At 46.9% G+C, this 16,469-nt stretch overlaps 1 protein-coding gene across 14 annotated transcripts in view; it reads left to right on the forward strand.

Moving 5' to 3' along the window:
* Window positions 1-16,469, forward strand: part of ANKRD26 (ankyrin repeat domain containing 26) — an 829,339-nt gene that overhangs the window by 508,842 nt on the left and 304,028 nt on the right. For all 14 annotated transcript variants that reach the window (XM_069228894.1, XM_069228896.1, XM_069228898.1 and 11 more), the window contains one exon: window positions 9,896-9,989. In XM_069228894.1, coding sequence (XP_069084995.1) covers window positions 9,896-9,989 — 94 coding nt within the window. The remainder of the gene's footprint in view (window positions 1-9,895; window positions 9,990-16,469) is intronic.

The raw sequence follows: 16,469 nt of genomic DNA on the forward strand, positions 1-16,469 counted from the left end.
GACCACCTATCAGAAGGGGGCTTTGACGTCACCTGCCTGACCTGACCACTCAGATGCTCCCAGAGGCCACTGCCCATCTTGGATTAAAGATAGCAGAATCAAATGGCCACCTGGAGAAGCTCTGGGAACCACCGCAGTGGTGGTGATGGACAGGGAAGTGGTAACTACCCTTTCCATCGTCCAGTTTCACACCAGAGCAGGGACTGGGGGTCTCTGGACTGGTGCAAACCTGTTTATGCAAGGAGGGCACCAAATGTGGCCTTCAAAGCATACCAGTGGCTTGGGAGGCTACCCCTCCCAAGCCATGTAACACATATTTTCAAAGGGAGAGGGTGTTGCCTCCCTCACCCAAAGGAAATCCTTTGGTCTGCCTTCCTGGGCTTGAGCTGCTCAAGCAGCAGGAGAGCAGAAACCTACCTGTAGGATGGCAGCAGCGCAGGCTACCTGGGAAAACCCTGCAAACTGTTAGGAGCAAAGCTCGGGATCCTCCAAGGAGCCCCCAGAGTGCATGAAATCATACGACCAGTAGTGGCAACAGTATTTGGGTATTATTCCCACATGTTGGATACTAAACATGCCCAGGTTTGGAGTTACCATTATGTAGCTGGGCATAGGTAGTGACCTATGTCCAGTACACGGGTAAAATGGCTTCCCCGCACTCACGAAGTCCAGGAAAATGGAGCTGGAGTTTGTGGGGGCACCTCTGCTCATGCAGGGGTGCTCTCACAAACAGGTACTTGCACCCTGCCCTCTGGGCTAGGAGGGCCTGCCATAGGGGTGACTTACAGTGACCTGGTGCAGTGGCCTGTAGTGAAAGGGTGCATGCACCTTTTCGCGCAGGCTGAAATGGCAGTCCTGCAGGCACATTTTGCATGGGCTCCCATGGGTGGCATAATACATGCTGCAGCCCATGGGGAACGCCTGGTGTCCCAATGCCCTGGGTACCTAGGTACCATATACTAACGACTTACCTGGGGTAGGCCTGTTGTGGGGTATACAAAATTAGGGACAACCACATTTAGAGGTAGATAGCACAGTCACTGGGGTCCTGGTTAGCAGGATCCCAGTGAACACAGTCAAAACATACTGACAATAGGCAAAAAGTGGGGGTAACCATACCAAAAGGAGGACACTTTCCTATATCTAACACGGAGCCACAGAGGCATCACCCTACGCCGACTCTGATGCCAGCAGGAGCCTTGCCTCCTAGATTGGATCCTGAGCCCTGTTCTGCTGTGCTAGGCATTGGGGAGAACTGGGAGGGGTTGCTGGACCCTTTAGAATGCCAACCTTATGGGGAGGAAATGGACTGGTGTGAGGACTTAGGTGAAGTCAGTGGACTGGAGATATCTCCAGATACTATTATGCTTTCTCCCCATACCATGGCTATGGAGTAGGGAGCCTTTTACACAATGGTGGTAAGGAGGGTGGCTGAGGGCCTGGACCTTGAGCTATCTTCGGTGGCAGTCAAGACTAATATCTTGACAGGGGTGCTGCAACCGCAAGCTTCCACATCCGAAACCCTGCTCCCATTCAGTGATGCCCCACAGACATCCTTTTGGGTACCTGGTCCAAACCCACCGCATGGGCTCCTGTGAATAAGACGATTGCCCGCCGCTATCGCCCTGCACCTGGGGACCCAACCTTCCTCACGAAACACCCCACCTATGAGAGCTTGGTGGTCTGAGCCTCAACTTCCCACAGCGCTTTCCCCACTAGGAAATCCAAGAGGCAGGACTCGTTTGGGAAGATGTTTTCTTGCGCCACCATGGCATTGCGGTCCATGAACACTGCATGCCTTTTGGGCTGGTATTCCCAAACGTTTTGGGACACGGTTGTGCAAATGCTGCCACAGGTCCTGGAGGAGGCCCAGTCTGTACTCTCTCAGGTTGTTGCTGACGGGAGAGACATGGAAAAGTTCACAATCCGTTGCGGACTGGACGCGACTGACTCGCTAGGCAGTGGCCATGAGGCACCAGGCCTAGCTAAGGACATCTGGATTTTCGGGGGATTTCCAAGCTTCCCTTCTGGACATGCTCTTTGATGGCATCCGTCTCTTTGGAGACAAGGCAGATTTGGCGATCAAGCACTTCCAGGATTCTTGGGCTGTGGCCAAGTCATTGGGCCCCCCGGTGGCCCCTCACTCCCCACCACACCCCCAATCTGCCTTTCACTCCTTTCATGGCAATGGAAGGGGCTTTCAACTGCACCAAATCCTGTCCAACCATCATGCTACCCAGGCAGCCCAGCCTCTCTGTGGACAAGGGCATGGGAACCACCTACCTCATAGGCCAGGTGGCCAGCAGTGGGGTTAGTCCACCCCACCCTAACCCTCCACCCCTTTCAGCAGCTGCCTCTAAAACCTCCTAGCCTGCCTCTCTACCTCCATCTCCATGGGCATCCAGTTGGCAGCGGGATTTGCCATCACTTCCCCCACTGGCAGCCCATTATCTTGGACAGGTGGGATTTGCAGATCGTCTATAGGGGCTTCTACTTCCCCTTGGAGGCTGCCCCTCCCTCGATGCCACCATCTCACACCGATGACGGAGGATCATCTGTCCCTTCTCCACAAGGAGGTTGCGGCTCTCTTGGCCAACTAAGCCATGGAGATTGTTCTGTTACCAGAAGTAGACTGTGGTTGTCATTCCCACTACTTTCTGGTTCCCAAAAAGGACAAGAATCTTCACCCTATTCTAGACCTATGAGCCCTACATCTCTTTCTCAAGAAGGAGAAGTTCAAAATGCTCATGTTGGCTCAGGTCTTGTCTGCCCTGGACCCAGGAGACTAGATGGTAGCGTCTGACTTGTAGGACGTATATTTCCACATCCCTGTCCTGCCTGTCCACAGACATTACTTTAAAGTTTATGGTAGGCCACAAGCACTTTCAGTTCACTGTTCTTCCTGTTGGCCTTACCAGCACCCCTCGGGTGTTCACCAAGGCAGTGGCGGTGATTTCAACTCATCTGCGGAGATCAGAGGTGTCAGTCTTCCCTGATCTCAACGACTAGCTGTTTAAAGGCTTGCCCCAGCCTGTCTGCTCCCTCTTCCAGACTTTGGTGAACACCCTGCATTCACTGGGATTCACTATAAATGTGCCAAAGTCACACCTGACTCCCCCTTATATGCTCCCTTTCATTGGCGCAGTTATGGACAATGTGCTGTCTTGGGCTTATCTTCTCGAGCGGCGAGTTCAAGCTATGATACGGATGTTTCAGCCTCTATCCTGGATTTAGGTGAGACTCACTCTGAGGCTGCTGGGCCTCATGGCCTTCTTCATCCTGCTGGTGACACATGCCAGATGGCGTATGCTTGTTCTGCAGTGAGACCTGAAGTTCCAGTGGGCGCAGCATCAGGGGAATCTCTCCGACATGGTCCAGATCTTGGAGGGAACTGTGAAAGGTCTGCAGTGGTGATTAATGAACCATGATTGGGTCAGAGGGATATCCCTCTCCTTCCCCAACAAGATCTGACAGTATTAACAGATGCGTCACTCCTGGGATGGGGCAGCCATCTTAGAGATGTGGAGATCAGAGGCATCTTGTCTTGGGCGGAAGCAGGAATCCACATCATCATGCTGGAGCTCTGAGAAATCCGGCTGCCATTAAAAGCCTTACTACCCTCTTTCAAGGGAAGGCTAGTGCAGGTGTTTACGGGCAACACTACTACCACGTGATACTTCAACAAGCTGTGTGTGGGGGGTCGTGGACCCTTCGTCAAGAGGTTCTGTGCCTCTGGAACAGCAGGATATATCCTTGGTGGGTCAATATCTGGCAGCTTTCTGAATACCAGAGCATACAAACTCGGCTGAAAATGGCTAGCGTATCACAACTGGCGTTTGCTTCCAGAGGTGGCACAAGGTCTCTTTCAGCAGTGGCGAGATCATTGGTTAGATCTGTTTGCTTCCGCCGAGAATGTGCAATGTCAGCAGTCTTGTGCGCTGGAGTTTCAAGTGCCACTCGATCGGAGACGCTTTTCATCTCAAGTGGGATTCAAGACTCCTGTACGCCTTTCTGCCCATACCACTCCTGCCCAGAGTTCTCCAGAACATCAGGAAGGACCAGGCCCAAGTAATCCTTATGCCTCCGGACTGAGTACTTAGAGTCTGGTATCTTGAGCAATTGAGCATGTCCATTGTTCAGACTGCTCTTTTGGAAAGATCTTCTGTCACAGCGGCAGGAGAAGGTTCTTCACTGAACGTGTCAACTCTCTGCCTTCTTGCATGGAGATTTAGCTGCACATTTGGCAGCTTTTGACCTTCCTCCCGAAGTCTGTAGCGTAAGCTTGGCAGCCAAAATGGTATCTGCCTCTTGTTGAAAGAAATTTGTGGCATAGTGTACAGTCAAGTCTTGATCCCTTTTCTGCCCCTGTTTCTGAGGTTCTACTTTTCATTCTTTCCCTTGCCCAGCAGGGCTCTGCTTTAGGCAGTCTTAATGGCTATTTATATGCTATTTCTGCCTTTTTGTGTTTGCCGGATCAACCTTCTTTGCTTAAGTCTCCTATTGTACATAGGTTCCTCAAAGGTCTTACTCAACTCTTCTCACCTTCCCCATTCATTATGCCTCAGTGAGATCTTAATTTGGTTATAACCTTTTTGATGTGCACTCCTTTTGAGCCTCTTAACAACTATACCCTCAGGCTTTTCATATTGAAAACAGCTTCCCTTGTGGCAATTACATCTGCCTGCAGAGTGAGCTGCAGGCCTTTGTCATCTAAGCCTCCCTACCGCTCTATCCTGACAAAGTGGTGCTTCACACTTGGGCCTCTTTTCTGCCAAAACTGATCATGCTTTTATTTGTAGGGTAATCTGTCTCCCTGTCTACTTTTTACGCACCTCCACACCGTTCTAAGGAAGAGGAGAGCCTCGACTTCCTGGACCCAAAAAGAATGTTGACGTTCTACCTTGATCATACAAAAGAGTTCCGGGTGGATGTCCCACTCTTAGTGGGGCATGTGGGTGTGAAGAAAGGTCAAGCAGTGCAGGAGATTCATTGGTCATGCTCTGTATCAAGATCTACTATGCACTGGCCAAAAAGCAAACCCCTGAAGGCTTGCAAGCTCATTCCACCAGACCTAAAGCTGCGACCTCTTCGTTAGCACACAGAGTTACGGTGCCTTGACATCTGTCCGGCGGTAACGTGGGAATCTTTGCACACATTTACCAAACGCTACTGCCTGGACGGTCGGGTCAGTAGGGATGGGCACTTTGCCCGTTCGGTCCTGCAGGACTTTCTTGTTTGAAAGTGGTTCACAGACCCACCTCTGGGGATGATATTGCATGGGTGTCTATTCATAGGTCAGGAATCTGCAGCTCGAAGTCTTTATCAGATGGATAAGTTACTTACCTTCGATAATGCCTTATCTGATAGAGACTAAATCTAGCTGCAGGTTCCTTTTCCGACCCACCCATCCTCCATAATCTGCAAACAGATTTCTAGAGGCGGGGACTATCCTTTCAGGGCCCTAGTTTTGACAGAACAGTGGTCAGTGTTCTTCATGGCTCTGCACTTCAGGCATGAAAAATCGTGAAAAGAAACAGACTTTGGCACGCTTGAGTGGCTCCTATATAGGAACTACGGTGTCATTACAGGTGCATGCAATGCAGCGATGGACACTGTCCCAATTGACGACACCTCCTGGCGTGCAGGGGTACTGCTCACAAAAAATCATCTGGATCCAGTCTGACGCCTGGAGAGAATTGAAAGGTAAGGAATCTGCAGCTAGTTATAGTCTCTACCAGATAAGGAGTTAACAAAGGTACGTAGCTTGTCCATTTGGCACATGGGGGCTCTGCATTGGAAAATTAAGTTCCAGTGCACCCAGCATTAAGAACATTTGACAGCTGTCATCCAGATCTTAAAGAGATGGCTCACTAGCTGCAGTGGTGGCTGCTCAAATCAAGTTGGTCCAGCGGCAAGTCCCTCTTTCTTCCCCATCTAGAACTGACAGTGGTGTCAGATGGGGAGGTCATCTGTAGGAAGTGGTGACAGATGCATCTAGTCTCTGATGGAAGCCTTACTCCATATCAGTCTGCTGCACTTATAGGACTGTGCAGGTTCTTAAGGACAACTCCACTTTCGTGTGGTATTGCAACAAATAGGTTTGAGTAAGGTCCTGGGTTCTATACCGGGACGCTCTGCACCTTTGAAGTTGGTTGGACCATCAGAGCATTTCCTTGGGATCACAGATGGCATCTACATCCTGAGTTGGCACACGTCATCTTCTGACAGTGGTGATAGCCTGGGCTAGATATTTTCACCACCGATGAAAATGCAAAGTGTCAAAGGTTTTGCACTTTGGATTTCCCTCTAGGAACTTCTTGGCATGATCTTCTGTCATCGGAACAGGTTTTCACTTGGGAAGGATCTTAAGTTGCAGTAGAAGGACAGAGTCCTCCTCCCTAACCTGCACAATCTACAGCCCATACCTGAAGTTGATCTGCCACATAAGTTGGTGGAAATCGTCCTTGCTACAAAACACTCTTCCACAAAATCCTGTTATGCCAGGCGCTGGGACAAATTTGTGCATTGGTGTACTATCTGCAAGATTGAGCCAAGATGTCTATGTTCTTTTGCTTGTTTGGTCGGTGGCCCACAAAAGCCTTACAGGGGACAATTTTAAAGGTGATTTGTTGGCCCTTTCGAACTTTCTATGCTTGCCATTACAACTGTTATCGTTTAAATCTCCTGTAAGGATGAGGTTTGTAAATGGATTATCTAAAACAGGCATCTTGCCCCACATTCTTTACTTAAGAATCTTCCCTAGGTGCGAGACTCAGTCCAGAAACTTTTTTCTCATAACATGTCTGCGCGTTGGAATAGGGCTTTGCCCGACTCTGTATCAACGTCATTCACCGGATGTGACTTCAACAGAGTCCATATAACCATATACCAGATAATGGTTTACGAAAATAAGTAACATGTTCAACAGGTTTTCTCTCAATTTGTTTCTGATGCTGCAGTGGGATCCTAATTTGGTCTTAACATTTCTCATGTGCCGACCCTTCGAGCCAATGCATAGCTGCTCACTTTGTCACTTGAACTTAAAGATTATCTTCCTCATTGCAATTGTTTAAGTTTGTTGCATGCATGAGTTTCAGGCACTGTTGGTACAAGTGCCCTACACCACTTTTTTCTTGAAAGAGTGATTTTGAGAAGTTGATTCACCTTTTTACCTACATTTTCTGACTCCTTTTCATGTTGGGTAAACTATCACTCTGAATGCATTCTTTGCCCCTCTTTTGCCCCCTGAAAGAGAGGCTTAATGGATTAGACTTCCAAAGGTCTTTGCGCTCTTACATTGATGGTATTAAGGAAACAGTGTGGACAATCGGCTTTTTCCAGAGCAAATAAACAGAGGGCTGTGTAGAAGAGGACCCTATCGAGATGGTTTGTCCTCTGCATCAAGAGTTTCTTTCCACTTGCCAACTAGCAGCCTCCAGAAGATCTGAGAGCCCTTTTCACCAGGGCCAAGACTGCTACTGCTGCATTTGCACATGGAGTGTTTGTCTTTTCCATCTGCCAGGCTGAGACATGGTCGTTGGTACCCACATTCACAAAGCACTACTTTCCAGACAGCCAGGTCAGGTGGGAAGGGTATTTAACCATTTTGGTGCTGCAAGACTTTTTGGTCTAAGCCCACTCCACAGACCCCCCGCCTTGGGAGGTCCTACTCTAGTGTCTGTTCGGTGGGGAGGAATCTGCGATAAGTACACATCACTTGGTCGTTACTTTGGTAGCACCCTTTCTAGTGGATACTCTTTGTAACCACGGATTCCTCATTGCTGTTATTCCTCACTCCCTGTTATGTGGAGTGGCCTCCTCTTACCCCTAAAGAGGTCCCAAGTTAGTAATCTGCACACTGCTGCCAACAATTATTCATACTTTGTCTGATGGTTCGAAGAGAGATAAGCAAGAAACTGACATCACTGTACAGGGTTGGCGGTTGTATGCAGCTCCACAAGTAGCACAATGTTGCATTGCTAGAAAAAAAGTTTTGGGGTTAAGTCTGGCACCTGGGGAGTATATTAAGGTAAGATATCTGCAGTTAGAGTATCCACCAGACACAGTGTTACAGAAGGTAAGGAAAATATTTATTGAAAGGATACAACAGATCATAACTACGGTCCCAGTTAAATACGTTTAGGATCTCTGGAGCATTTTTACTTGAAACATGCCTTTCTCCCCCACTTTGTTTATTTGTGAATCTGTTCCCATTTGGTGGTATTAACAGTACAGTAGAGAAGATAGTAATAGTATAGCAAAGAGGAGAAGGGTAAAGTTGCATGTGTGGTGACTTCTCTCTCCTTGTGAGAGTTAAGTTACCACTAACTGGTAAATCTGAATGTTGCTGAAAGAACGACATGGAAGCCACCAGTTTCATTTCCTGTCAACAGTGCTGAACACTTCTAAGACTTCTCAATACCAATGGTGAAGAAAGGGGTACAGATATGAGAGAAGACACACAAGACGTCAATCGGTTGTAGTCTCATAGCTTATCTCTTGAAGTTGAGGGTCTCTCAGATGTTCTGCAGTCCTACAAATGCCAACTCTTTTGTAATAATTAGAGTATAGGACTACTGTTAATCTCTACTTTTACAATAATTTAATTGATACATTTTTTCTTGTGAATGGATTTCACATGAATAGCAAGGTTCAACAGATTTTGACAGAATATCTCAAAATCACTCTAGCAGCAGGTGCATTACATTAAATACTCAATGTATCAAGGCCAATGTATCCTTGTCCAAGAGCGAAGGGAATTGCTGTGGGACTTGTCACAGTTCAGTGTCCTTTAAACAGTTCCACAACTTGAGGCCCCTATAAAGCAAAGGTTCACTCAGGATCCCTAACAATTCTGTGAATGTCCAAGAGACAGTTGATACAGCAGAACATAGAAGGTGAGGCAGAAGTCTAGTATGTAGGCACAAGATGGTGTTAAATAACCCAACAGTACTTTAACAATCTAAACAAATAAATATCTCTCCATAACTAATCACTAATGTGAGACCTATAAAGACAACCATGTAAGAGTTTGAAGAGTTCCATGGATACAAGACAATTCTTTGAGGTGACACTGCAGAATCTCCGAAATATGCCTCAAACAGAAAGGTTTGAGAAGATGAACTCAACATTCAGCTTGAAGATTGTCTCGCCTGGAAAGCCAGGAACACCAGTAAAGAAAATAATCAATCAAAGGTTTTCTCTCATCTACTTAGGAGGCAAGACAGTCACCTGGCCACCTCATGTGTATGTTTTTATAGACTGTAGGGTTCTCAAATCCTGCTTTGAATCCTTGGATTCCATTGTGGCCTGCGAGTCACATGGGACATGGTGTCACTGCTTTTAGGATGCCCACATGAGAGAAAGTTTAGCTTTGATGGGGTGGGTGGGTCACAGCTTGATAGCACACATGTGGAAGCCACAATCCCAGTGGCTTGACTTTGGCACGCAGCATAGATGACATCCTGAGTGGCAGTGCAAGGGTTGATCAGTAATGTTCAGAATCGGAGGTAGATGTGAGTGAGCACTGGTGGCAAGCCACAAACCTTCTCTACTCTTAGACCAGCAAAAACGTTCCCCTCAGTCGTCACTGGCAGTGAAACTGACCTGGAAGAGCAAAATGTATTTGCTAGGTTTAGGCTTTGTATTAACCTTGGTTTCCCACAATTTTGGTACTGGCGCTCATGGCTGTGGTGGAACAGCTTAAACTGCAATTTTTGATCTGTTACTAGGTTGAGAAAGTTCCAGTGTATGGTAGTTAGGGAGAGCATAAAGATGACAATAAAGTTGGTCCCTGTAATAATATGCATATTTGTATTTTCTGCAACATGTTTTTTGAGAGGGTCAAGAGAGTGATCATTACATACTTCCCTGTGGCTTTATATTTACCTTATAGGCTTGAAATAGAAAATGCAAGGTTGGAGGCTACTATGAAACAGCAAATTGGGAAAATCGAGATACTTCAGAAAGAGCAACAGGAATCTGTTTCTGTAAGTAAAATTGATGAAAGACAACGCAGTTCCAGGAATGAGGTCTGCCATGCTTGAACAGATATGCTATCAGAAAGCACTGAACAAGTAGGAATTATACAAGCATTTTCTATAACTGTAACGAAATGCATCAGCATACGTATTATATTTTATTTTTTAGTTATTGCCGCAATTTTATGTACTGTGAACACGTGTGTGTGGGTGTGTATATATATATATATATATATATATATATCATTCTTCACTCCTTCAGAATAACAGTGATATTTCCGTGATAAAGGCTGGTGCCGAAACGCGTTGGATTTTTGCTGTAATAAATTGAATTCTTTATATCGGAGGTGTCCTGGTTCTCCTGTTATGCTGAAGGAGTGAAGAAGGATTTGTAAGGTGCCTCAGGGCCTTTCCAGGACTGCTGTGCTGTGCTCCCACATTCCGGGATTAGTGTTGTGTGATATATGTGTGGCAACTCTGTACTTAGGATTTCCAGAGATAGGAATTCCTCCAATTTATGCTTGCTAATAACTTTATCATTATTTGGTGAATCTCCACAAAACTTTGCAGACCTATTCCTATTTTTTCTACATTGGCTGATGATGCAACATTTTGTGGTTTATGGTGTGGAATGAGTTGTCCTGTTTGTTATATGATTTGAAATGGTTCCGTAGTTTTGAAGTTACAAGAGACCAAAATTTAGGAATATATTAGGTCTGCGGTCTGCCGCAGTACATGGCATAAATGAAACATAGTATTATTGGTTAATCAAAGCCCTTGCTAAATGAAAAGTCAGCCATATTGTTTAGACCACACTCCTATTAGTTCTGTGCTTTTGCATAAAAATAGCTTACTACCGTTCGTGTAAGACAGAGGAAGAAATTAGGCTGTGTTGGAAAGTCTGTTAAGGTAGGGGAAAATATTTTTATGGACTTTTATCAATTTTATACAGTTTACGATAAACTGCAGTACTTTCACAAAATTACCTTGGAAGTACTGCTGTACTTTTTGAAGTATAAATAAAGAATGTATATATCAGAAAAGAGACTCAACAGCATGTCAGTTCAGTCCACTCTGACACACCACTCCAATGTACAACACACTACTCCACTCCCTGCCCCTCCAGCCTATACCACTCTACTCCACTGTATGAAATGCCACTGCACTATGACACGACACTCCACTCTGATACACAAATCCACTCTACAACACTTCACTCAATTCTATGACATGCCATCCCACTGTACGACATGCCACTCCATTCTGCACCACTTCACCCTACGCCCCTTCACTCTAAGACACTCTTTGAGATGCCACTCTTGACCCACCACTCCATTGTATTCTGTGACACTCAACTCTGTGTCAATTCACTTTACTCTACTACATGCCGCTCCAGTCTACAACACTCTACTCTGTCTCTCCATGCTACTCCACAACATCACTCTACTCTAAAACGCTCTACTCCACTGTACCACTCGCCACTCAGCTTCACTCCACACCACTCTACTGTTATGATAAGCCACTTGACTCTGTGACACTCTACTCTACGACATGTCCCTACACTCCTTACCACTCCACTCTTCGTCCCTACACTTGAAGACACTGTACGACATGCCACTTTGACACACCACTGCACTGTACATTACCCCACTCTACAGCACACGAGTCCACTGCGACATGCCACACCACTTCACTCTACAACACTCCACTCTGTCATGCTTCTCCACCCAACTACAGGCTACTCCACCCTACGACAGGCCACTCCACCCCACACCACTGTTCACCACGCTACACTCTACAACACGCCACTCCACAAAATGCACTCCACAAGACTCTACTCTATGCCACTCTACTCTATGCCACGCCACTCCACCGCTACTCTGCGACACACCACTCTACTCTGCGACACACCACTCTACTCTGCGACACACCACTCCACTATACGTCATGCCACTCCGCTGTACACCCCCAATTCTAAGACACTCTAAGACATGCCACTCTGGCACGCCACTCCACTCTACTCTGACACCACTCCACTTTGACACGACACTCCAAGATGTTCCATTCTACAATAGTTTACTCCCCTCTACGACATCCCACTCCACTTTACAACACACTACACCAGTCTGACACGTCACTCCACGGTACACCGCTCCACTGTACAGCACCCCACTCTACAACACTCCACACCAGTCTGTTACTCTACAACACACCACTCCACTCTGACATGCCACTCCACAACACTCAATGCCACTCAACATGATGACACACCACCCCACCCTTTGACAGGCCACTCAACTCTACGCCATTCCAATGTACGTCCCTCCACTTTAAGATACCCTACGACATGCCACTCTGACAGACTGCTCCACTCTGACATGCCACTCCACTCTACTGTACGGCATGACATTCCACTGCACTTTACAACACTCCACACCACTACACTCTGTGAGAAGCTACTCCAGTCTGTGACACACCCCTCCTTTCTACACCATGCTACTCCTGTCTGTAACACTCTTCAACATGCCGCTGTACTCTACTAGAAGCCACTCCAGTCTGTGACACACCACTCTACACCATTTCACTTTACAACACTTCACTCCCCTCCTTTCTACACCATGCTACTCCTGTCTGTGACACTCTAAAACATGCCACTCCACTGTACGCCCCTCCACTCTAAAAACTAAAACACTGCACTCTGAAATGACTCTCCACTGTACTCTGTGACATGCCACTCCATTCTGCTTCACTCTACAGCACACCACACCACTTCACTCTACAACACTCTACTCCACTCTGTGTGTTCCACTCTACGGCACGCCACTCACTCTATGCCACACCACTCCACTCCACTATACTACATGCCACTTTACGACACGCCACTTTACTGTGCGACCCACCACTCCACTGTACACCGCTCCACTCTGCAACACACCACTCCACTCTGACACTTAGCTCTACTCTAAGACATGCCCCTCTACTCTACGACACTCTATTGCACACCCCTCCGTCTTAAGATACTTTACGGCACACCACTCTATGACAGACCTTTCCACTCTACTCTGAGACTCCACTGCACAACACTTCACCTCACTCTACAACACTCCATGTCACACCACTCTGACATGATGCTACTCCACTCTGCCACATGCCACTCCAGTCTGTCATCCCCCTCCACTCTGCACCACTATGCTCTATGCCTCTCCACTCTGAGACACTTTACAACGTGCCTCTTCATTCTTCTCTGCTGTATAACACACCACTACACTCAACAACACTTTTCTCCACTCTGTGCCCCTCCTCTCTATACCATTTTACTTCAGTTTACAATACTCTATAATACGCTCCTCCACTCTATGACACTCAACGCCACTCGCCTGTACAACAGATCACTCCACCCTATGACATGCCACTATACTCTACGCCACTCCATTGTACACTCCTCCACTTTAAGAAATTGACACCCCACTGTACGACAGACCCCTCCACTTTACTCTGCTACACGCCACTCCACTGTACCCTACTCCACTCTACTCTACAGCACTTCACTGTATGGCACTCCACTCTAACACTTGACACCACGCCACTCTACAAGTCGTCACCTCAGTCTGTGGTATGCCAATCCACTCTATGCCCCTCCACGCTAAGACACTCTGTGACACGCCACTTCTCTCTACAACACTATACTCCACTCTGCCTCTCCTCACTACACCACTATACGAATCTCTGCAACATGATGCTCTACTCTGACACACCACTGCACTGTACGACATGCCACTCTACTGTACGGCACACCAGTCCACTCTACGACATGACATCCCACTCCATGCCACTCCACAAAACCATACAACGTGCCACTTCACTCTACTTTATGAAATTCCACTCTGAAACGACACTCCATGCTACGCCCCGCCACTCCACTATACACCACTCCATTCTGTGCCCCTATTTTCTAAGACACTCTACAAAATGCCACTCCTTGCTGCGCTTCTCCACTTAATGCCAGTCCACTCTTCAACACTCTATGCCCATCCACTCTACAGCGCTCTACCTACTCCAATGTATGACACTCTACAACACACCACACCACTCGATTATGTGGCACGCCAGCCTACTCTATAATATGCCACTTCATTCAAGGACACTGTGCCGCAGCACTGTACGAGACAACACTCCATGACATGCCAGTCAACGCTCGCCACGACACTGTGTGAGATGATAATCTACAGCACTCTAGTCTATGCCACTTCACTCTACTACACTGTGACACGCCTCTCTACACCACTCCATTCTGTAACACTCCACTGTACGACACGACACTTCACTCTGTGGCTCTCCACCCTACAACACTCCACTGCACTCTGCTCTACGACACAGCACTGCCCTCTTTGCCACACCATTCTACAGCACAACACTCTGTGCCATTCTACGACTCTACATCTGTACACTCTAAGACACTCTACTCTCCTCTATGCCACTCTACGACATTCTGCTCCACTCTGTGCCACTCCCTCTATTAAACATTATAGACAAAATGTGCCTGAAAGCCCAGTTTTGCGCTACTTAGGCCTATGGGGTTAAGCAAGGCACTAGTCTAGGGGTAGACAAACGTGTAGATTTACAGTCCCTAACATCCTACATACACTGCTTATGACACTTTTAAGATTTGTCATATTTCTCTGGCTCAGCTCAGAATCAGATTCTAAGGCTTTGTCTCCCCTACTGGGCCAGGTTAATTACTCTAGAGGGGCTCACCTTTGAACAGTTGTTATGAGCTGGTGCAGAAACGTGCTAGGTGGAGAAAGGCAACTGACAGGCATGCTGGTCCCCTTATGCCCCCTGAGGAATAGTTGCGGCAATAGACCTGTTTCAAATGCTCCTGATAACTAGGATTGGCCACCAGGAGCAAAACGAGGTCCTCATTTGTTAAAATTGGGCCTACAGGCGCCGAGTTATAGCCTGGTCCCTCAGGGAGCAGGCAGATAACAAAGCCCATGGTGCTTTGCAGTGATTTGTGAAAATTCCCCTGTGGAGAGCTAAGCAGTCAGTGCAACAATATTAATTCATTTTTGGTAGGAAGGGGCATTCGTGAGGCTCTCTCCCTTTGCTAACTTTTGGCCAGAGGAACCCCATCCCTTGAGGCCTACTGCAATAAAGAATGTCTCTGTGTTCCCTGTACTCCTGGGAGAGCAGAATGCTGCCAGGACATTGCCAACCCCCTGTGCCTGTGCCTTTGGTGGGGCAGAGTGCACCAGCACATTGCCTCCCAACCATGTGCCGGGGTAAAAGAGCAGAGTGGTACCTTCCTGTAGGTGGGAGCTGGAAATAACACTATTGGCTTCTGTCGGAAGCAGGAACAGGGAAGAATGTTCTGGCTCTGGCATCAGTCTTGTGAGACTGGAACACTCCCAAGAAAAAAACAAAGTGTAGTGTGAGACACAGAAGGCATGAGCTGCAAAGCCCCTTTAGGCAAGGCCTTGTGCAAAGAGCGCCTCATAATGCCCTGTGATGGGCTTCTAATTTGCATACTTGCCTTTGGTACCACAAAGAATGGCAGGGGCGCCACCAACAATTATGAGTGTTTAGGGCGGCTGCAGGAGCTGTAGCAGCCCACCAGATATTTTTAAAAACTCGCCCTAAGACTCTCAGGGTGTTAGATTTTGACCCCAAGAGAGATTTGCCTTCATTACAAAGCCCTCCTGGAGCTGGAGCTTTTCTTCGTAGCCTTTTGGAGCTTGGGAACTCCTTGTGGTTGGTCCTATAACTACAGTAGTAGTCTAATAAAGTAGGAGAAAGATGCTGGTACACATTTTTGTTTACAAACAATGCTTTATTGACAATAGTAATGTTTTTTTGTTATAATGAATGTAATTGCCTGTTGAACTACCCCCTATTGACGTCAGTGGTGGGTTATATGTATTGCATATTAGTACTGTTCCTACTGATTTCAGTGGGTTTACTTTGTTGAATTTTACCACGTGGCTGCCTTTACTCATGTGATGAGCCTAACAAAGTTAGTACGCCTACCTTATTGATAATGACATCCTCTTCTATATGTTGTATCTAATATAGGTTTGGGATTTGTGGTTATAGGATTCAGAGCTCGCTAGGGGTGTAACGAGTTATAGGGTATGTCCACCTACCTGATTGTATATATTTGTAATTTTGTGCACAGTATTTAATACTATGTGTAATAAAAGTATGTTTACTTTTCAAAAGAATAAGCACTGGCTGTACAATGATTTAATTAGTATTGTTGCATAGTAGTGAGCTGGGGTTATTAGCCCACATCACTTCCCCTGAGAACGCCTTTGATTGCTCTGCTTTGCTACCCTGAGAGAGTCAAGCACTACGATAGGCAACTTGGTTACCAGTAAAAAGACAATAGCAGACTTACCAGTTGTGAAGAACCCACAAATTCAATGGCTCCATATTCAGATCTTTTCTCAGTCATTCTGACTTCAGCTAATCAACAGTTGGAACATTTAG

The sequence above is a fragment of the Pleurodeles waltl genome, chromosome 4_1, assembly GCF_031143425.1.
Source record: "Pleurodeles waltl isolate 20211129_DDA chromosome 4_1, aPleWal1.hap1.20221129, whole genome shotgun sequence".
NCBI classification, from domain to species: Eukaryota; Metazoa; Chordata; class Amphibia; order Caudata; family Salamandridae; genus Pleurodeles; species Pleurodeles waltl.